Genomic DNA, 21,275 nt, shown 5'->3' on the forward strand with positions numbered 1-21,275 from the left:
ACCACAGAGGCCGGGAGAAGCTGTGTAGACGCCATCCTCGACAGCTTCCTCCTGCCATGGCCGTGGGGCTGGGTCCCGTCCAGGTGAACTTGGACGAGGGGCCGTTTTGGGCAAAATTAATACCAGAGTCCATTAAGTACAAAGGCTGTGATGGTGCCTTAAATGGAAAATTTTTCTCTGTATCCTGAAACGCTTAACTCATGTTTTAGTTAAATGTGAACTTAAAATCTCGTCTTACAAGGGGTCCTCACACTAAAGCTTTGCTTTGGATCCGTTCCTGGGGAATAATTTTAAAGCTCTGGTCTGGGGTGGATGCGGCCCCTGCTCAAGTCCTGGCTTGGATACTGGGGCTGAACATTCTGGGACGAGGGGTTTACGTCCAGGGAGCTTCCATTTCCTCATCTATATAAAGAAATGACAACACCCCGCTTCATGGGCTGGGTGGTAGAGAGGCTGTCAGAGTGATGTGCCACCTTATTACAGCAGGACGTCTCCCCCTCGACTGTCCTCTCCACAGGGAGGGCCTTGCTCGTCCCTCCTGGCTCTCCCAGGGTCCCGGCTGCGGGTCCCGGCTGCGGGTCCCGGCTCACAGCAAGGGCTCTCCAACTGTCTGTTAAGTAAAAGGACAGGGGCTTCCCTGGTGGTCCAGGGGCTAAGACTTTGCCTTCCAAAGCAGAGGGTGTGGGTTCGATCCCTGGTCGGGGAGCTAAGATCCCGCATGCCTTGTGGCCAAAAAACCAGAACATGAAAACAGAAGCAATGTTGTAACAAAGTCAATGAAAACTTTAAAACTAGTCCAAGTCAGAAAAGAAAATAAAAAAACTTAAGAAAAAATAAATAAAAGGATACCAATAAGTGTGATTCACCCATCATAGGCCGTCAAAGCTGAGGGATCCTCAGGATGACTTCCTCCTTACTCTGCACGCCAGGAAACTCAGGCCTGGTAAGTGTTACCGCCTGAGTTCACATCACTGGACGTGAACTAGTGATGGAGCTGGCTTGGAAACTGGGGCTCCTGGACCAGAGCGCTGATGCTGACCACAGAAGACTCGCCACTAAGGTTGTCGGATGACGGATTATGTGGCGGGACTGGCCTCACTCAGGGTAATTTCCAGAACCCTGGTGAAAACCTATTTTATGGACGGTGCCACTGAGACTCAGGGAGGTTAAGCCACTTGCCCCAAGTCACACAGCAGATAAACTGCAGAGCTGGGGTTGGAACCCAGGGGTTTGGTTCCAGGGTCGATGGTTGCTGCACAGCACTGAAGAGTCTGGAATCCGATAGTTCAAAGCTGCCCTGATTGAGCTGGGAAAGTTCCAGCTAAAAGCAGTTTCCATTAATCTTAGGAAAATCAAGAGGCAGAGGACTGAGAGGTGTGTGCCTGGCTCCTTGGGATCGCACGCATGTTGGGCGAGGTCCAGACTATCATGCAGACACAGAGTGGGTTGCTGAGTGATCACCTCCCTTGTTCCCCACCCCCACTCCCATCATGAAGCGCTTTTTACTCTGGAAGGACATGTCCAGAAGAAGACCAAATCCAAGCTTCCTGTGCAGTGTCGTTAAGCCTTCAGCTTGGGAGTGCCGCCCATCTGCCAGCGGCAGCCCCCCAACCCCCACCAGCCTAAGCGGGAGGATGCTCTCTGCGGGCTCTGCGCCGGGTGGCGTCACCCTGACCACCAGCACCAACGCACCACCAGCAAAGCTCCCCCTCTGCCTCAAACAGTTTCCACCCCCAGACTGTCACTAGCATACTCCACCAAGACAGCGGGACTATTTCAAATATTATCCCCACCAAAGGGATGCTCCACAGCCAAAGGAGAAAGTGGCTGTAACACAGAGGTGCGGATGCAGGGCGACAGGGGCCCCTGGGGTTGGGCTACCCACCACGTCCGGCGCCTTCTGGATCTGGGAGGCCAGCTGGAGAGAGTGGTTGGCCGACGAGAGCTGCTCCCGCAAGGTCTCCGCCTCTCTTTGAGCCACCTCTGCCCTCTGAAGGAAACGAAAAGGGTGGAAAGAGAAAGTACATTCGGTTTAACAACTGACAATTATTACAAGAACATTCATCAATTCATGCCTGACTAACTATAATTGATTTTCCCAAACACTCAACCTAATAAATGCTGGAAAAAAAAAACACAGAGAATGTGATGGATTTTTATTTTAAACAGTACAAGGAAGAAATAATTGAGCGATTATGACAGTAATTTAACGCTAGGAGCAAGGAATCCCCTGCTGATACTAGCGCTCCGGCCCACTGAATTTCCCAGACTGAATAAATACAAGTGGAAATGGAGTCTTTTGATTCAATTTCTTTCTATTCTCATAGACCAAGAAGATTTTATTGCAGGATTACTCCTGGGAGTAATTCTCACGGGTAAACAGTGAATTAAAGACACTCTGGCCATTCTCCTCCTGAAAACACGCACAACGTTGTGGTTGTTTTCCTCAAGCAAGTATTTCCATAAACGGACGGGGTGTAAATGCCACTTCTTTTGTGAGGACCAGGCTTATTTCAACATATTTAACCCTTCACCCAACCAAGCTTTCTAACGCCGAGGCTGGCCGTTTCCAGCCAGCCAGGCCAGCGAGGCGCTGCTTGGGGGGCGAGGATGAACAGAGGCGCCCACGAGGAGGAGGCTGAAGGAGAAACAAGTGGATGCTTCTGTCATTTGCTGTAATTCCTGGACAAGGATACCAGTGCCCCTAGACAGCTAACCAGGATGTCCCACTGGCTGGCGAGGACAGTCACTCCCATGCCTGTCACCTAAGAGGGCACCACGGTGCAGTGGGCAGGAACTGGGCCTTTGGGATCAAGGGATGAGGACAGGTTACATAGTTCAGCTCATCAAGCCTCCACCTTCCCATCTGTAAAATGGGAACACTCTCTCCCTCCCAGGGACTTTTCAAGGATTAACACCCAGAAGTACACTTGTCCAGAAGTGCTTTGTTGATGAGCTTGTCCCAATTTGACAGTTATGACTGAGACGAGACGCAAAGACAGGTGGGAAGCAGTCACTAACTGACGCTGGGCACACGGTCTGAGGTGTGATCGCTGCTTCTTTCTACCAGTCGTACATGCTGCTCACAGAAAAGATGAACGAGAAGAGCCTGGCTGAGTAAGGCTATTTCATGTGTTTTATTGTGTGGTGTGACAGTGTGTACCTACTAATTGCTAAGAAAGAATTTTTGAAAAGAGAAGTACAAAGTTACCCTGCCCGGTACTCGCCGATCTGTCTAGATGTATGAGGATGGGGTTTGGCAGCCTCAAGCGGTCCTGCGAGGGCAGTGTGGCCCTGTCTGCTCGGCATCCAGACAAATTACGGTATTTCTAACAGTGGCTACTCCCACTCAGGGTGGTGCTGGAGGCTGCCGGCCATGCTGCTCCAGGAGCTCTTGGAATTGCACTCCATCTAATTCCCACGGCGCCTGGCCAGGCCCGTCTGTGCTCGAGCAGCTGCCTCCCACCCTCTGCTGCAAACTGTCTTGAGGCGCCCATGTTAGGAAAGGCAGCAATATGACCAGTGTGGCCAAGATGCTGGTGGGCGAGGGTGGGGGAGTGGGGGGCTCATGGGTGACGATAACTGCAGGAATGACTCCCCTCTGGTGAAAAAGATTTCCCCCTGAGTTTGTTCCCAGATGGGCCACGCCACGTGTTTTCTAATACTCAAGTCAAGTTCCTGAACATGTTCTGGAGGAGGAAATGCAACCCACTCCTGTATTCTTGCCTGGAGAATTCCATGGACAGAGGAGCTTGGCGGACTACAGTCCGTGGGGTTGCAAAGAGTTGGACATGACTGAGCCCGAGCACACACTAAGAAGTTTACTCTTGTCTTTCTCCTCAGTTACACTTTTGGGCATAAAATCTCCATGGCTCTGCAGCTAATCCCGCACAAAGCTGAACAACTGGAAATCAAAACAGGCCTCAGAGCTGGTGGAGGAGAGAGTGGAGGCCAGGAGCTGCTGCAGTGAGTGAGCCTCTGTAGCTGTAGACGTAGCCCCACCATCAGCGGCTGAGGTGGAAGGAAGGGGTGCTATGCTGGGTTGGCTCCTTGACATCACTTGTTTCCGGGGTCTGCCGTTCACCCCTCGACCACAGTTCAACCGGATGAAACTTCGTTTCTAGAACCGGAACCAACAACGAGAGGGGCGGGCTCTGGGGCTGGTTTCTGATCTGCATGCCCAGACATGGGGCCATGGGTGTGGGAGACACGCAGCTCCTTGTCCCCACTGATGGCAGCCTCCTCGTCCTCTCTGCAGAGGCAGAGCCAGGGCCGAGGCCGGGCTCCCGAGCTGGTGGCACCATGGATGTGATTCAACGGCCCCCCCACGGTAAGGACAGAGCCTGGCCAAGCCTGGGTTGCCCTCCTGAGAGATCTGCTGGCTGTTTCTTACTCTCTGTCCTTTTCTGAGAAGTGAGGGCAAATGCTGGAAGCACAGGGAAAGTAAACGGGAGTGGGGCAGGGAGTGGGGAGCATGTGAATGAATGAGGGTTTTGCTGTGCATTGTGGTGGTAACTCCGTCCATAGAGATAGATAGGGCTGCCCCGCAGGACGACCAAGGAGATAACACAAGCTGGGTGCCTAGCAGCACCTACCACGGGGTGAGAGGCATCCAGTGAGGAAGGATGAGTACTATTATTTTGGCCTCCTGGCATGGGCTGCCTCAGGTGGCAATTATTCTTTCCTTACCTTTAAAATGAGGACAGTTTTTTAAAATTTAAAATCTTAAAGTTTCAGGGGACAATTACGAGAGACCAAAGCTCGTCTTCAGGTGAAACGCTAGTTCTCTTCAGCTGTCTGTGACCAGGAAGGCAGGATGCTTTGTGGGCACTTCGTTTCAAGAATTCTGTTAGTCGAGCCAGCATAGGGCAGTGACGATTCTGCACGTATGACACTGGCTCCGGCGGCTGCAGCCGGGGGGCGGGGGCTGGCGATACCAGTCTTGGCCCGGTGTGGAACATGAGCCCCGGGCCCCGGGCAAGATGGCTGTGCTCCCGAGTTCTCTCAAGGGGTGTGTCTCCTCCCCCAGAAACAAGGCTGGGAAGTGAGGGAATCCTCTCCACCTCCCCCGTCGGGCAGGCTTTCCCATTTACCCATTTAAGGTGTGGCCTTGAGGTCCCTGGTTTTATATGGTTGATAGTGGTGGTGGAGGTGGTGTATCTCTGAGCTAGCCTTCTGCCCAACCTGGCCCCAGGCTCAGGGACACCGGAGCTGAGCAAATCCCTCCAAGGACACGGCAGCCATGAGCGTGGCTGGGAACGTGGTCTGAGGGAAGGCTGTCCCCCCTGCAGGACCTTCCCAAGGCTGCTGAAGCAAACTCCCACACACTGAGTTTATTACGTCCCACAAGTTGATCACGTCACTGTTCTGAGGTCAGGCATCTGCTACAGGGCTCACTGGGGTAAGATCAAGGTGCTGGCAAGGCTGGGCCCTTCCTGAGCCTCCGGGGGAGGATCTGTGTTCTGGCTGTTTCCAGCTCACAGAGGATGCCCGCATTCCTTGGCTTGTGGCCCCTTCCTCACTGTGGCCTTCAGCACCTGCAGTGGCCAATCAAATCCTCGCATCCCCTCACTCTGACCCCTCTGCCTCCCTCTCTGCCTCTGCGGACCCTGGGGACTATGGAGGGCCCATCTGTGTAATCTCACACCTCAAGGTCAGCAGATTAACAGGCTTGACTCTGCTCTGCAGGTAAGTGAACATATCCGCAGGTTGTGGAGTTTGGGATTTGGACATCTTCGGGGGAGGTTCTCCCGGCCGCCATATTCCTCGAGTACAAATAACACTTTTGCACCATTTCTGGGAGAAGGCAAGGTCTCCTCAGGGATGGCCCTTCAACCTGTTTCCCTCCAGGCCCTGGACTCTTGAAGAAGAGAAAGGGAGCAAGACTACAAAGACCAACGATCAACTTTCCAAGGGAACAGATGCCATCGCTCTGTAAAGCACACAGCTAATTTCAGGTCACCCTTCCAAAGCAGCACCACCCAGTGCTGTGGGGGACAGCTAGGGCCAGAGGCGGCCCCACTTCAGTGATATTATTGGAGGAAGGTCAGAAAAGCCCACCGGGAGATTAATTGCCATGTGTCCCAAGCTGGCCCCGTACTGGTGGCTGGAGGCCCGTCCAGGCTTCCTGCCTGCGTTTCTGGGGGATTCGATGGATATTGATTTGAATTTCTCCTTTCAAGGGTCAGCCAGGCTGAAAGCTGGACCTAACTCAACGCCATATAAACCCAACTCCTATAAACTTAAGACTGTCACAGTCTGCTGACTGCTGAGTCATGATTTCAGAAAAGCCAGAAGAGCAAATTTCCCTACCTCTTCCTGCCCCCAAAGCTCTGAACTTTCTGTTGTTGTTGTTTTTAGTCTGTAAGTCGTGTCTGACTCTTTGTGACCCCTTGGACTGTAGCCTGCCAGGCTCCTCTGTCCATGGAATTTCCCAGGCAAGAATACTGGGGTGGGTTGCCATTTCCTTCTCCAGGGGATCTTCCCAACCCAGGGATCGAGCCCGGGTCTCTTGCACTGCAGGTGGATTCTTTACTGCTGAGCCACCTGGGAAGCCCCTCTGAACCTTAACAGTCACCAGTAAGGACACTATTAACACAAGCATCTCAAAGTTGAACAAATAGGTGTAAATAAACCCGGCTCCCAATTGCCTGGTGCTGATTCTCTTCCACTTTTCCTCACTAGAAAGAGAAGTACTTTAGCTATAAAATAGAGCTTCAGGTCTCAGTAGAACGTTTTGACTATAAACCCAGTGCAAAAATAATGTTATATGCCAATGAACTAGCAAATTGCTCCTCCCGGGGCTCTCCCCTGATGGGAAAGGCACAGAACCAGATGTCTGGCTGTGCCCGCCCTGGTGCAGCTCCCGGTGCCCCTCCTCCCTCCCGCTTCCGCCTCCGCCTTGTCGCAGCGGGGCAGAGCCGCTGCACAGCCCTGCCCTGATCCATCTCAGCAGCTGCTCACTGCTCTCCTGGCTTCCGGTCCTTTCACTCCCCTCCGCTCTCCGACGTCTAGCCAGAGCAATCCGTCTAGAACTCAAATCCGGCGTCTCACTCCTGCCTGTGACGCTCCACTGTTCTCAGGATGAGGCCCCCTGCCCCAAACCTGGCTGGACCCCCTCCTCTGGGCCCACGTTCCCAAAGTGGCTTTTAGGAACAGCCTGGAACCCTTGAGTGCTTCCTCGTCCTCCTGGGTGCCCTCCTCCCTGTCTACCCAGGAAGTTTTTCTCCTCATTGAGTCACCCTTGTCAACCTGCTGAGTCACTGAGTCCAAGCACTTTCTGTTTGCTCTGTGTCTGATCCTCCACCTCACACGCTCAGTGAGGTCTGGCCCATATCTGCTCACATAGCTCTTGACGGGGAGCTCACTCCTTTCCAAGGCATCTCCAGGTACCTCTGGAGACTCATTGTTAAGAACAAGCTTCCCTGCATGGGGTGAGGGGAGCTCCTTCCCATTAGCCTCTGCCCTCAGCCATGACAAAGCCCGACCCCTTCCCCGGCCAGTGCTGGAGAGCTGCAAGGCCAGAATCCACAACCACCACCCTAGGCCTTCCCCTTTCTGATCTCTTAACATCCCAAGTTCCCTATGTGTCAAGTCCCTCTGTTTTCTTTCTCTGCTCCCCAAAGAATAAAGATGTCCCCAAACCTCCTGGTTTCCCTCCTTAGGGGTCCCTTCCCCATCCTGGCCATGGAGTGGACCCTGAAAGCACTCCCTGAATGCCTGCCTTCCTTCCAGGTTTCTAGGACGAATGACAATTCCCTGGGCATGGACTAATTGCTACAGATGGGTGCTGAATCATCACCTCCTTCATTCCAGAGACTATTTCTATTAACGCAGCCTGAGGTTGCATTAATCTCCTTTGGCAGGCACATCCGGCTATGAACTCGCCCTGAGTGGCTGGTTAGGCTCTCCTATACCTCCCCACACCTTCACCGTGCTGGTACTTCCCTAGGGTGGGACTTTGGAATTCTCCCTGTGAACCTGGCTATGTTAGCAACTACAGAGCACGAATTAAGGCACTCACTTCCAGGCATGTGTGCATGCATGCTCAGGCATGTCCATTTCTTTGTGACCCCACGGACTGTAACCTGCTAGGCTCCTCTGTCCATGACATCTCCCTCTCCAGGGGATCCTCCTGACTTCAGGGATCGAACCCACGCCTCCTGCACTGGCAGGAGGATTCTTTTGCCACTGAGCCATGCAGGAAGCCCCCCACTTCCGGGCATTTTACCTCTGATTCTACAAATAATCCTGCAAAGGAAGTGCAGGCAGACCTCCTTTTATCGTGCTTCTCTTTATTGTGCTTTCCAAACACTGCTTTTTACAAATTGAAGGTTGGTGGCAATCCTGTTTTCCCAATAGCTTTCTTTTAAAATTAAGGTATGCGTGTTCATTGCTTGTTCGGACATACTGCTATTGCACACCTGACAGACTTGCAGTGTAGCATAAACGTAACTTTTATATGTACTGGGAAGCTGAGACATCTGAGTGACTTGCACTGTGATGCCCGCTCTGCTGTGGTGGCCTCGAACCTGAAATCTCTCTGAGGTCTACCCTGCACTCGCTATCATTTCCTCCCTCCCTCCCGTTCTTGCGAACATTAACAAGTTTTTTTTTTTTTAATTAAAAAAATTAAATTATGGTAAATTACAATCCCATTAAATACACCATCTTAACCATTTTTAAGTATAGATTTTATAGTAGTGTTAAGCATGTTTGCATTGTTGGGCAACCATCTCTAAAACTTTTTCATCTTGCAGAACTGAAAGTCTTTCCCTATTAAACACTATAATTCCCCATTCCCCCAGCCCTTGATACCCACCCTTCTACAGTCTATGAATTTGATGACTGTAGGGACCTTATATAGAAGGAATCACACAGTATTTGTTTTCTTTTTTTTGTGACTGGGTTAATTTTCCTTGGCATAAGGTCTGCAAAGTTAATCTTTTTCTTTTCTTTTTTAAAGAAATATAAGCAGTGAAGAGACTTGTCCAAGGCCACACAGCCAGGAAGTCCTGAGTGGGGACCTGAGCAAACTGCCACCTTGGTGGCGGCACCTTCTGCAGGGTCCCACCTGGCGTCTCTGAGGACCTAGAGCCACCCAGGGCCTTCGGCATTTTGAGGAAAGCACACCTCTGCCAAATATGCTTAGTACCTGCGGACTAATTGGAGCCTGAGCACTTGATATGCACAGAATCGGGTTAGCTAACAAACCAGAGCTTAACCCAGAGTGCCTTCAGAAGGGGAGGCTGGCCCAGGATCAGCCAGGGGGAGAGAGTGGGTGGGTGGAAATTTGAGAAATGCGAATAACAGTCCTGTGACAGGGAAGCTTATCAAGTATGGTCTCTGCAAAGTTGAGCAGTGCTACTTGAACAAGAACAAAGGGGCCAAAGTAAAGTAGTTTACAGTAAATTAGGGTAAATAAATGCTTAGGCACCTTTGTGAACTGGAGCACAAGCAGTGCTTTAGGGCAGGGAGCTGAATGGGTGTTTGGGGGAACTTGAAAGAAAGGCAAAACGAGCCCTTGGGCTCCAGCCCTGTTTCTGAGTGTGGTGAAGAGCCTAGGCTCCAGGCCTGACCCTGCAACTGACCGGCTGCTGGCCTCAGTTTGCTCACTTGTAAAATGGGAGTCATAACCACACTGATCTTGGTGGAAACCGGTGAGGTTTAAGGGGCTTGGTTCATGTGAAGTGTTCGGAACAGAGCCATGCACAAGGCAAGTTACTCAAGAATGGTCAGCTCTTCTCCTTGTGACCAGCAAAGTTACTACACAAACATGCTGCCTGGGACTTCCCTGGCAGGCTAGGGGTTAAAACGGCACTTCCAATGCAGGGAACACGGATTCAATCCCTGGTCAGGAAACTAAGATCTCACATGCTGTGCGGTATGGCCAGTAAGTAAATACATTAAATTGAATTATTTTAAAGATGCTACCTGGGGTGATGCAGTCCGGGTGTCTCTACTGAGCACCCCCCATGGATCAGGCCTAGGACCCTCCGAAAGGAGAAAGGAATCCAGACTACCCATGTCCGTTCTCCTGCATAAACTGACTTTCACATTTCAGTCAGAGCTCAGGGTATTTTCATGAGCTAAAGATCAAACAGGGATGCTCTTTCCTGAACGTCTGCCAAGGGGTTAGGAATGCCAGCTGGGAGGCAGTCATGCTGTGGGACCCTCAAAAGGCAGAGAGCTGAGACTGCAGATTCGAGAAGGATTTTCATCCTCTTGGGGCTCCCCTAAGCTTCCCTGTGCTTGGGGTGGCCTGGCTGTAAAACTAAGTGGGGAGAGGCCACGACTGCCCATGCATGGCCTTCTGGGGCTGAGAAACCTAACCCAGCTCTGGCTGCTTCTCTCCACTAAAAAAATAGACTAGAAGAAAATAAAATAAAAGGGGGAGACCCCTTCCTTTTCAAAGCAGTAGCACCATTTGCTGAAGCAAAATCTTTTCGTCTTCTGCAGAGTTCCTGGGGAAGGGCCGGGCTTGGCAGGGTGGCAGCTCCGTATTTATTGCCATGGGATGCGCGTGTGTGGGCCAAGTCTCTGTGACCCCATGGACTGTAGCCCACCAGGCTCCTCTGCCCACTGGATCTCCAGGCAAGAACACTGGAGTGGGTTGCCATGTCCTCCTCCAGAGGATCTCTCCAACCCAGGGGTCGAACCCATGTCTCTTACGTCTCCTGCATTGGCAGCTGGGTTCTTTACTACTAGCCCCACCTGGGAAGTCCCGTTTAGAGGATACTGTGTGCCTATTCTGCGTGGGACACAGCGCTGGGGGTATTTTCCACAAAAGTGGATGATGACTGTGATGACTAAGAATCAGACGAGAGGGTCCATTGGCTGGCAGCCCTCTCCAGGGCAAGTGGTTCAACCAGTTAGAAGGTGGAGGCACAGACTCTGCTGCGGGGTTGACGTGTTGGCCTAAACGCTGCTGCTTAACAGCTGTCACGGGAACAGTGTGGAGACTTAAGAGATGGATGAAGGAAAAGAAAAAGCATCACCACAGGATGCCTGGGATGCAGGGACTGTATCAGAGACTTTCCCAAGGAAATCACACCTGGGACTTCTCACATATAGCTCGTGGCATCAGAAAAAGCATCAACCTTGATAGGTGTATGTGAAAAATACAAGACTAACTGGCTTCCTGACTTAGAGAGAAGCCCCTTCCGTGAGGACAGAAAGGGCTATGCTCTTGTGACTCTATGTCTGAAGCTGTCAAACATCCTACCTGGTTTGCTCTTTCAAGGTCCGTCATGATCATTTCAATTTCGTCGGCCCTGGGGAGGTGAGAGGGAGAGAGCAGGTTAGTCGATGGGCAAGGCAGGCTCAGGGGCCACCACTGTTCCCAACTTGGCAGCATGGCCCATGGGCACACAGGCCAGGCCAGTGTCAGGGTGGGGCTTGCAGACCTGCGAGGGGACACGGATGCCTGCTGGCAGGAGGTGGGCTTACATTGAGGGAAAGAGCCTGTGTGCTCTTGAGGGGCACCCAGTCTCTTTGGGGAGACAGTGCCTCCTGCCAAGAGAGCCCTGAACAGGGCTCTGAACAGAGAGCTCTGGAAAAACAGAGGAATCAGAGATGGATTCTCCTTGCGGGGAGGGAATCAGGAAGGTTTCAGAGGAGGTGATATGAGAACTGGGTTTTGAAGGATGATTCGAAGTTTGCCAGGACTGAGAGAACCACGGACAGGTAGGGGAGGTGGGGAGAGGCTGGGGATACAGGCTGGGGGGCTCTGCAGTCTGCACCATGAACCAGCTGAGTCACCGTCACCTCCCATCTCCGAGCCTGCTCACACACAGGAAGTTGCCAGGTGCTTTTTTTTTTCTGTTCTGAAAGTCCTTTCTTGAGTAATTTGAAGGCACATACATGCTTCCAACATACAACATCATGAGAGAGAGAGGAACCATGCTCAGAGTTCTACTGAGAAGGACAATTCCAAAAGTCTGTGGCAGGTTTGAACAGAACTCCCACGGTAGTCGCTGCCCCAGACAGGTCCCGATGGTGGCCCCAGTGAGGAGGTCAAGGTCAAGACTGCTACCTATGAAAGGTTCAGTAGCCCCCGCGAAAGAGGGGATGGAACATTACAGCATGGACTCCCTCCGGCTGGGGCTGCCTCATTCCATGACCTGTGGGGACCTGAGCTGGCTCTGCCATCTGCAGGACTCAGGCCCACCCCTCCCTGCTGGACTGCTTGCGTGCTGGACTCCCTTGGCTGTCCTTCTGCGTCGAGGCTCTTGGCCCCCACCCACAGCCCTGTGCTCCAAAGCTCCCACCACGTCTGAACCCCTGTGCAGCCTGGACCTGTACTGCCTGGCCCATCACTCTCCACCTCTGGGAACCTCGTCCCCTACTTCCGCGCCTCCCCCAACCCTGCCAGTGGCTCCATCTCAGGAGGCAGCAGCCTCCCCACCAGTGTACGTGGCCTCCACCTGCTGGCACAGGGCTTGGTGTTAAGCCGACGGTCAGGGTCCTGAATGCAGCTGGTCCTTCCAGTGATGGGCTGGTCGGCCAGTCTACCCGCTGGGGCAGGTCGGGGCGCCCGGACAGGCTGACTCCAGGGTTCTTCTGTTCCCCAAACCTGCTACTCTGGTCCTAACCACCCACCCTTAATACAGAGAGTGAGACAAGCTACTCAGGCCCTGGCCGGTCTGTTTTTGCTATTTGCTGCATCGTGCGTTCCCTCCTACGGCCCTGAGCCTTTCCCAGCCTTTAGGCATGCCCTGTGATTCCAGGCAATCTCATCAACTCTCGGCACTCTGAACAAGGTAACAGACGCCTGGTGATCGGGTTCACAGATCGTGGTATCTGTCTGAAACAGTATCCTGCCTTCAGACTCGTCAGAGAAAAGTCTGAAACACCTCATCAAACGGCCTGATTAAATGAAGTTATTTTTAGGACAACTTGGTGAAGGAGGCAGTGTCTTGAAGACAAACACTCAAACTGGGGCCCCGCGGGGAAATGCTGGGGGCGGGGGGTGGGGCTGGGGGTAGGCCTGGGGTGGCTTCAATTGGGAAACATCTCCCTGCACCATCTCAAAAGGAAACCTCTAGGATATCAGAGAGAAACTGCCGTGACTCTGGAGGGTAAAACCATCATGAAAGTGTTAAGATCTGCTGTGACAGAAAAGGGGACTTGACGGTCAGAACCGAAAACTGTCTAGACAACCTGCTGATGAAGCACAAACTTCATTGTGTGTGTAAAACAATAAAAAGTTAACAAACTTCTCCTAAGGCAAATCACTACTTTTAAATGCAGTTTTGAACTTAAATCAGTTATTCACTACTTATTCACCAAGTCCAGATTCACGTGGCCACCCGCCCAGACTGCCAGCTGCTGGCATCATTTGACACTCACTCATTTGGTCCATGAATGTTTCGAGACACCTACAAGCTCCCCGGCCACAGGACGGGTGCAGGCAGACGTGGCTCCCATAAAGTCCACCGGGGCTGCATTTACAAGAGGCAGACAGAAACGCTTGGCTACTGAGCACCCAAAACAAGACCTCCAGGTGCCCTGTCTCCCTTCTCCCTGGAGCACGTTGGGGAGCTGGTGGCTGCAGGACCCAGGAGGTGGACGGGGAACGGCTGGGGCTGGAGGAGTCAGGGAGGGTTTCCTGAATTTCTCCTGTTATATCTTCCACGAACCCCTTCCTCTTTACTTTTGGCTAAGTTATCTCTGTTATTTAGATATTCTTCTGCTCAGTTTGGCTCTCCCATTATCTGGCTACTGTCGGCATACCTACTTCCGCCCTTCACATTGTCCAAACTTTCCCTCCACATGCTGTGTCCTGATCCTCTCCTGCCCCTCTGGACGGTTCTTCAGCTTGATCCCCTGTACCTGTGCTCAGCCTGGGATCCGTCTCTTTTCTCTGCTTCCTTGGTTTAGTTTTTCTGTCTCTCATTCCCACTCCCTTCATTATTAAGTTATTCCTTGGTTTTGCTTTATGTTTCCTCGAGTGTATTTCTTACACTTATTTCATATGACGGGCCCATCTGACTGCCTTCCAGAGAGGGCTGTCCTCCTCTGGGGCCGTTTTCCCTGGGGTTACCAGCTACTCTTCCTGGCAATGTACACAGCGGGGTGGGGGGCACAGAGAGGCAGACCTGCTGTGCATTTCTCAGGATGAATCAAAAAAGACACATGGCAATGTTCAATGCATTTTGCTGGGTGAAGGAAGGAAAGGCAGGGAATGACCCTAGGTATCCAGAGTAAACTGATAGCGCCTTTCCACCAGGAAAACTCTTTGGCCAGAGCTTCACCTTGCTTTCTTTCCTTCTTTTTCTTTCTTTCACGCCTTCCTTCCTTTCTCCATGCTGTGCGGCTTGCAGGATCTTAGTCCTCTGACTAGGGATCGAACCTATGCCTTCTGCAGTGGAAGCTTGAAGTCCTAACCACTGGACCTCCAGGAAATTCCCAGGGCTTTGCCTTTAATTCTCAGCATTAGGAGGAGGTGATCCCCCTGGTAAAATGCCCCAACTTCTGTTCTGGAGATTAAGGGTAGAGGTGTGACTGTCCGGGGACCCACGCTCACTTATTTTTAATCCACCCCTCACTCTTTGCCTGGCTACTGTCATTGGCCGTGGGGTCAGGACAAGGTCAGACATACGCTTGGACTAGAAAAGAGAGGTATTCTCAGTGATCTGGCCTCACAGAGAGGCTGGGTCAGCAAAGCTGGGACCTGCGGGGTCTGGGAAGTGATGTCCAGATCTGGCCAGATTTAGGGGCCTGGCTGGGCCTGAGTGCCTCCTAGGTGAATGGTTTTGTTTGGTCGTTACAATACCCAGTACCCAAAAAACAATCCTGTGAAAGATTTCAAGTCACTGATTAAAAAAAAAAATTAGCCACATTTAAACAGGAAGGTGTCTTTTTGGCATTCTGCAGCAATCCCTGGAGATGAATTTCAAGTTTTCCATCTTCTTGTCAGTTTAACTTTGGTTACTAGGCAACTGCTAAACTGACCAAAATATGGAATGTGATAACAAGTGCGGCCCTCACCTTTCATTATGAGAGCAAGTCTCGTATCTCCAGAGCTTTCAGACGACGATGCCAACACTGAGTCCTGCTGTTCCAGGGCCGGGAAATTCAACACTGGCTCCCCTGCAGACAGCAGGGCCCGGGGGGCTACAAGGGGCCAGAGCCACAGGAGACGGTGGTAGGAACCATGGATGCAGTGGACGGGGGAAAGTTCAGATGATTATTATAGAAGTCTGTAGGCTCAGTGATGCACCTTCCCAAGGGGGCATGCTTTTTAAAAGGTGAGATGAAAAACACAACCCGCTGGGCACCAAAATGTGATCAGGGCTCCTGGAGACGCGAAGCGCAGCCCTTGGTGCTGGCAGACTTGTCAGTGCTGGTCGAATCTTAGAACTCATCTGCTACCGAGTCTGTACAACTCACTCCTCACCAAGCTGCTGCTGCCCCCCTCCCTCCTCAACAACATGAATCCTACCAGACAAACTGCCCTCAACAAGTCACATGAAACTGCCCAGGGGTTAAGAAAGCAACTAGAAATGTTATCTGAAAAGTACAGTTATGAATTAGATGGCATGTGCTCTCATAGCAGGGCGGTCAACAATATTCCGAGGGGGTTTTTCCTTCTTTTTGTTTCGCAGGCTCAACTACCACGTCAGTGGGTTGGAGCTGGAGCCTGACGTTAGTCTAAAATCATTTATTTTCCGAAGTCCATAATAGCTGCACGTTATTGTTTGCTCAGCAAAACTATTTATTATAAAGATTACGTTCTCTCACCTTTTTATGAGCTGACAAAACAGCTTTCACTGAACTATTAACCGGAGCAGCATTGTGCTCTGCTCTGGCTTCAGACTGCAGATCATTTCAGCCGGGCCTGGAATATGCAGTTTCATTCAATCAGTTCCCCACAGATCATTCCAGGTTAGTCTCTGGGCTGGCACATGATTTTTTATGAGGAACTTGAAAGGACACAGTCAAGGCCGACGGCAGGGAAATCGTATCCACGATGGAAACGCTGTGTTTCCTTTCACACTAGTCTCCCGAGTGCTGAGGGATGGCACCAGGGCAAGGGTAGAGCATATTTCAATCCCAAACAGTCCTGCGACTTCAGGAACTATTTAAGCAAAGTACATCTACAAAGCAGTTGAAAAAGCGTCTGGGGCGAACTTCAAAGGTCAGTGTATTTTCTTGGACCCAAGTCAAGAGCCTCAATTCTAGATTGTAAAGCTCTTAGGCATCAAAAGAAGAAATATTTGGAACTTCCCTGGCAGTCGGGGGGTTAGAACCCTTTGCTTTCACTGCAGAGGGCATGGTTCGATCCCTGGTGGGGGAACTAAGATCTTGCAAGCTGTGTGGTGCAGTCAAAAAAACAAAACAATAAAAGAAAAACAAAAGAGGAAGAAATATCTAAAGATCCATTCCCCCTGTTTTAAAAACAAGCAAAAAGCTCCAGTATGCTTGGTAAAGTGAATGCCTGCCCTACCCACTGGAGGCTATGTCTGCCACCTGGGCCATCAGGAAGGCAAGTCAGTCTCCAGACCTGGCTCCCAGCACAAAGGGGCAGAGGAGCCCAGAAGCAGGGCTTGCTGGACTGTGTGCAGAAAGAAGTGGTGGGAAAACGAAGAGGAGGAGGAGCCAGAGGACCAGGGAGGAGGACGGTGTCTTGGCTATAGGGCTGGAATCACCTTGATGGGGGTTGAGGGTCCTCAGAAAAGGGGCCTCTTCCACCTGCACACAGGCACACAGATAGGACTTGGTCTCAGGAGAGGAAAGGCTGGTCTGAGTCCAGTGTGACAGGTGGGGCAAGGCTGCACAGGAAGAAGGTGGCACCAGCCTGAGGCCCAGGGGTGTGAGTGGAGGCGGGGCAGCTGGCCCTCAGTGATGCTTACAGAGCACCTACTATGTGCCACGTCCGATGGGGAAACAAACATCCCGGGTTGGCAGTGCACAGGGAGCTGACATTCGCCCTATTAGGACCACAGGGATGGACGCCGTACATCCCAGGAGTTCAAAGATGGGAGACCCTGTCACTGCCTGCTCAGGCAGGTGCAGGGAGGTGAAGACACCAGGGAATTTGGGTTCAGGGACAGCCCAGAAGGAGGGACAGCAGGCTTTGCAAACAGGAGAGAGGCTCTTGGAGGAGAGGACCTCTGGTCTGCAACCTGAAGGAGGCAGAGAACAGTTGACAGAGGTAGGCACAACCAGACTGAACCGGACCACACGGGGTGGGAGTCCGGCAAGCTTCTGTTTCCATGGCAACCACCCCAACCACGCCATGAGGCCAGCCTCTTCCTGCCCCTTCTATGCCTCCTATTTCTTTCTCTCATGACAGCAGAGCCCAGACACATAGCTAGAGTGACAGTGGGGACCCTTGCCTAATGTCAGATGGTGGCTGACATCACAGGTGATGCCTCCAATGGTTTACCATCAAACGCTTTGCTAATTTTGGGCTTTAAATACATGTGCTTGTATTTTGTTAATGCGACAGCCAACTGTTTGTATTTTATTAAGGCTTTTTAATAAAAGAAGGACACTGATTTTATTAAGTACCTTTTAAGCATTTATGAAGCTAATTAGAAGGTTCTTCTCCTCTGACTCGCTGAAATGGTAAATTATACTGACAGTCACTTGCCCCCCATTTGGTTGTGGATATTATGCGCTTAACATGCTCCTGAGTTCTATTTGCTAATATTTTATTGAGTAATTTTCCCCATAAATATTTATAAGTGAGTCTGGCCTCTGATTTCTTTTGTCTCATCTTTGTCAGGTAAACTCATATAAAGTACTTTGAAAGCATTTCCTTCTTTTTGTAGACAGAGTGAGCCATCACAGATTTGATGATATTCTCAAAAAACCTGAACCCACATTCCACCTATTGGTTTCAACATGTTGCCTGGCAGGCCAGCCCCTGGCCGCCTCCTGCTCCCAGGGTCAGATCACAGCCAGCCTGCCTTTGCGTGATGGGCTCGGTGAGCTGCTCCCCAGCTCCCTCCCTCCCAGTGTTCTCTGGGCCAGGACCCCTGGGGGTCCATCTCATCCTGACCTCTCATCAACACCTCGGCTTCTTTTCCAGTTTCATTTCCCACTTGTCCAACCATCCAGACAAAAAGGCCCAAGTGCACAACTGCTCCTTCGGAGCTGCCGAGCTGGGGTTGAGGCTTTAGTCTGCGAGTGACATGCATTCTGTGCACATTTCCTTTTGTGGCTCCATTGACAAATGCTCTTGTGGGTTCTCTAGCCTTATTCTGTTCCTTAGAGCCACCACGCTTGTCCGAACGGCTGTCCCCTCTGCTGAGCTCCGCACACTGCTGCTGTCACCATCCAGGGCTTGGCTCCAGGGCCCACTGTCCTCTGAGGGTCTCCTGGCAGCCCTGCTTCCCGTCATGTGCTCATTTATTTTTATTGCACTTATTTCTGCCTCTGAGTACCTTGTTCAGGTACTGATGGCTTGTTTATTCGCGGCCATGATCCCAGAGAACACAGCAGGCGCTCTCTAAATCCTGGCTGATGAACGACGCAGACCTACGACGCCTTCATTTCCTCGAGTCCACCCTGCATGTGACAGGCAACAACTCACTGGCTGGGATTCTAAAGAGCAGAAAGTGGAGGGCTGTTTTGCCAAGTTGTAAATATGACTTTCAAGGAAAAAGTCTGTAAGTCGTTTTGGCAGAAGGAAAATAATTAGTTTTTCTGACCACTTTTTGTAGCTCTCGAAAGAGGAGGCAAACACTCTCCCTGGAAGAAGAAGTATCTATAGACCCAGGTTCATGGGAGCGTGAGCTGCCAGGGTGCAGGGCTGTTGGCTCATCTCCCTGTTGCTCCCTGTTGCTCCCCGTCCCTCCCGGGGCCCGCAGAGCCGGAGACAAACAGCACTCGACACAGACTGACTGGGGAGGTGGGAGGAGAAAGCATCCTTTGTGGAAGGGTTTTCTTGACAACCCCCAGCTGTATGATGGGTCCTGTCTCCATTTTCCACCCGGGTTAAGCCATCTCTGCTTTGGGGTGAAACTACCTGGCATCCATTCAAGCCCCCAATCAAACGTGTCACCCCAGAGTGGACCCTCCTTCTCTGATCAAGTCGAGGTCTGGGCAGAGAAACAGTTGTAGAGCTTGACCGCTACGTCAGACCTTCTGGAAATAGTGGTTTTTACTCTCGTTGCAAATAAAACCGTATCGAGAGACAGTTAAACGGCCAGAAGGTCACCTCTGCTTGCTCAGAAATTAACCACAATTTGTTCCTTCTGATGACTGTTATATTTAAATGTGATACAAGTAATGATTAAAATCAATTTTGGTGAAGCCTCATCAATACCAAATGGGACGGAAATTTCCCTTTTGGCCCTACTATTTAACTGACTTGCTTACACGAAATAATTTAAATAAATCCTCCTTTAGTTTAATCTGAGTCACTCCCCGAAGTACAACCCACTGTGATCAGAAACTGCCTGTGACCATCACTGAGGCTCAGTCCTCGCAGGGTAGGGCCCCGGGGACAGCCATGCCTGGAGAATTAGCTCACGAGACTGCTGCTCCTGAGGTTGCGGAAGCCTCTTGGGATAAGCATCTGGATTAACTTCGGATGCCTCTTGCCATTTCTCTCATGTTTTCTAAAACCGTGGCTCTAAAAGCCACGTGGAGCACTCTGGTGTGAAAATCCTTTTCTTCCCTTAAATCAAGTGCCGGGGTCACAAGTAGGATGGAGTGATGGCACCTGGGGCTCGGGTCACCAGGACGTGGCTGGCATGGCAGGCAGACAGGCCGGACTCCCTCCCACTGCCTCCTGGTCCTTGACCTTGGGCAGATCTGGGAGCGTGACAGTCATCTGCCGGGGAGGAATAGTGAGGCCTTTGCCAAAGAAACTGGCACAAGGACGAAATAAGAATACTGTTGGAGAGTAAAAAGAAAACTTCACAAACCCACACACACATTCATTATTATTGTTGTGCATGAAAATCAGGATCTTTCTTTTCTGGTCACAGCTAATTTTCGACACCCAAAACAACAGATTATAATCACAATTGCCTAGGAAGTAGGTTTTGCCCCTGAACTCCAGTCTAAATCTGATCAGACCTCTGGGTTCAACTACAAACTTGCAGGGATGAGAGGACAGAGGAACAAGCTAAACTACATCTGGGGAAACAAGATAGAGACTGTGGGAAACTCTTCAGGGCAAGTAAGCTGGTTTTTCTTTCAAACAGGTTGAAAGGAAAAGAAAAAGAGATGGATCAATAAAAATGAATGAGACTTAAAAGATATACCAACCAATTGCAATGTGTGGGTCTTAATTTGGATCCTGAGTCAAAACAACTTAAAAAATTTCATGTATGATGTTTAGGGGTAATTAAAGTATTGATGACATAAAGAAGTTAACTTTTGATGTGATAATAGGGTGTGTGCTCAGTTGCTCAGTTGTGTCTTGACTCTTTGTGGCCTCATGGACTGTAGCCCACCAGACTCTTCTGTCCATGGAATTCTCCAGACAAGAATACTGGAGTGGTTTGCCATTTCCTCCTCCAGTAAATCTTCCTGACCCAAGGACTGAACCCGCATCCCTTGCATCTCCTGCACTGGCAGAAGGATTCTTTACAACTGCACCACCTATGATAATAGTATGGTGGCTATATTAAAGAATAAGAGTCCTGAATGTGAGGCTCTATAGGCCAAACCATCTAGAGGTGAAAGGAAAGGATTCTGGAACGAGCTTCAAGATAAAATGGCAGTAAGGACAGGTGGGCCAGGAAAGCATGGTTGGAATTGTCCAGTAGGCACCTAGGGGTTCTGTCCTCTATCGTATGTCAGAAATTGAACATAATAACAAGCAAGCAAACAAACAAAATTATAAGGTGATTAAAAAAAGCATAGGCCATCACAGTAGTTTTGTGTCTCTCCATCATAACCTGTCAACTATAAAGTTGGTACGTAGGTTGTTGACCACTGTTGGCACAGAAATGAGGTGACTAGAAGGCCCGTTCAGAGACAAGCAGGATGCTACAGAGTAGCCCCTGGGAAAGAATACAGATGAGGTGTACTTTGCTAGTTTTAGTCAAGTCAGTTACCTCTTAGTAACTCAGTTAACTCATCAAAGGGAAGGAAAAACGACGTGTATGAAAGGCACACCTCTGCAAGGAGAACGTGATTGAAAAATCATCCATGAGTATTTCTCTTTGAAACAGAGTAAGTGGATTCTGGAGGGGACACAGGAACCCCAACCTTCCTCCCTCCAGGAAAGGGGCTCCCAGCAGCTGCCTCCACGCGGGATCTGGAGGGAGCTGAGGCCGCCACCCTGAGCGCTTGGTCCCCTGGGAGCT

At 50.9% G+C, this 21,275-nt stretch overlaps 1 protein-coding gene across 6 annotated transcripts in view; it reads right to left on the bottom strand.

Moving 5' to 3' along the window:
- Positions 1 to 21,275, bottom strand: part of CUX1 (cut like homeobox 1) — a 348,569-nt gene that overhangs the window by 91,526 nt on the left and 235,768 nt on the right. For all 6 annotated transcript variants that reach the window (XM_043915056.1, XM_043915055.1, XM_043915053.1 and 3 more), the window contains 2 exons: positions 11,225 to 11,273; positions 1,886 to 1,990 (listed from right to left, as the gene is read on the bottom strand). In XM_043915056.1, coding sequence (XP_043770991.1) covers positions 1,886 to 1,990; positions 11,225 to 11,273 — 154 coding nt within the window. The remainder of the gene's footprint in view (positions 1 to 1,885; positions 1,991 to 11,224; positions 11,274 to 21,275) is intronic.

The sequence above is a fragment of the Cervus elaphus genome, chromosome 10, assembly GCF_910594005.1.
Source record: "Cervus elaphus chromosome 10, mCerEla1.1, whole genome shotgun sequence".
Taxonomy (NCBI): Eukaryota; Metazoa; Chordata; class Mammalia; order Artiodactyla; family Cervidae; genus Cervus; species Cervus elaphus.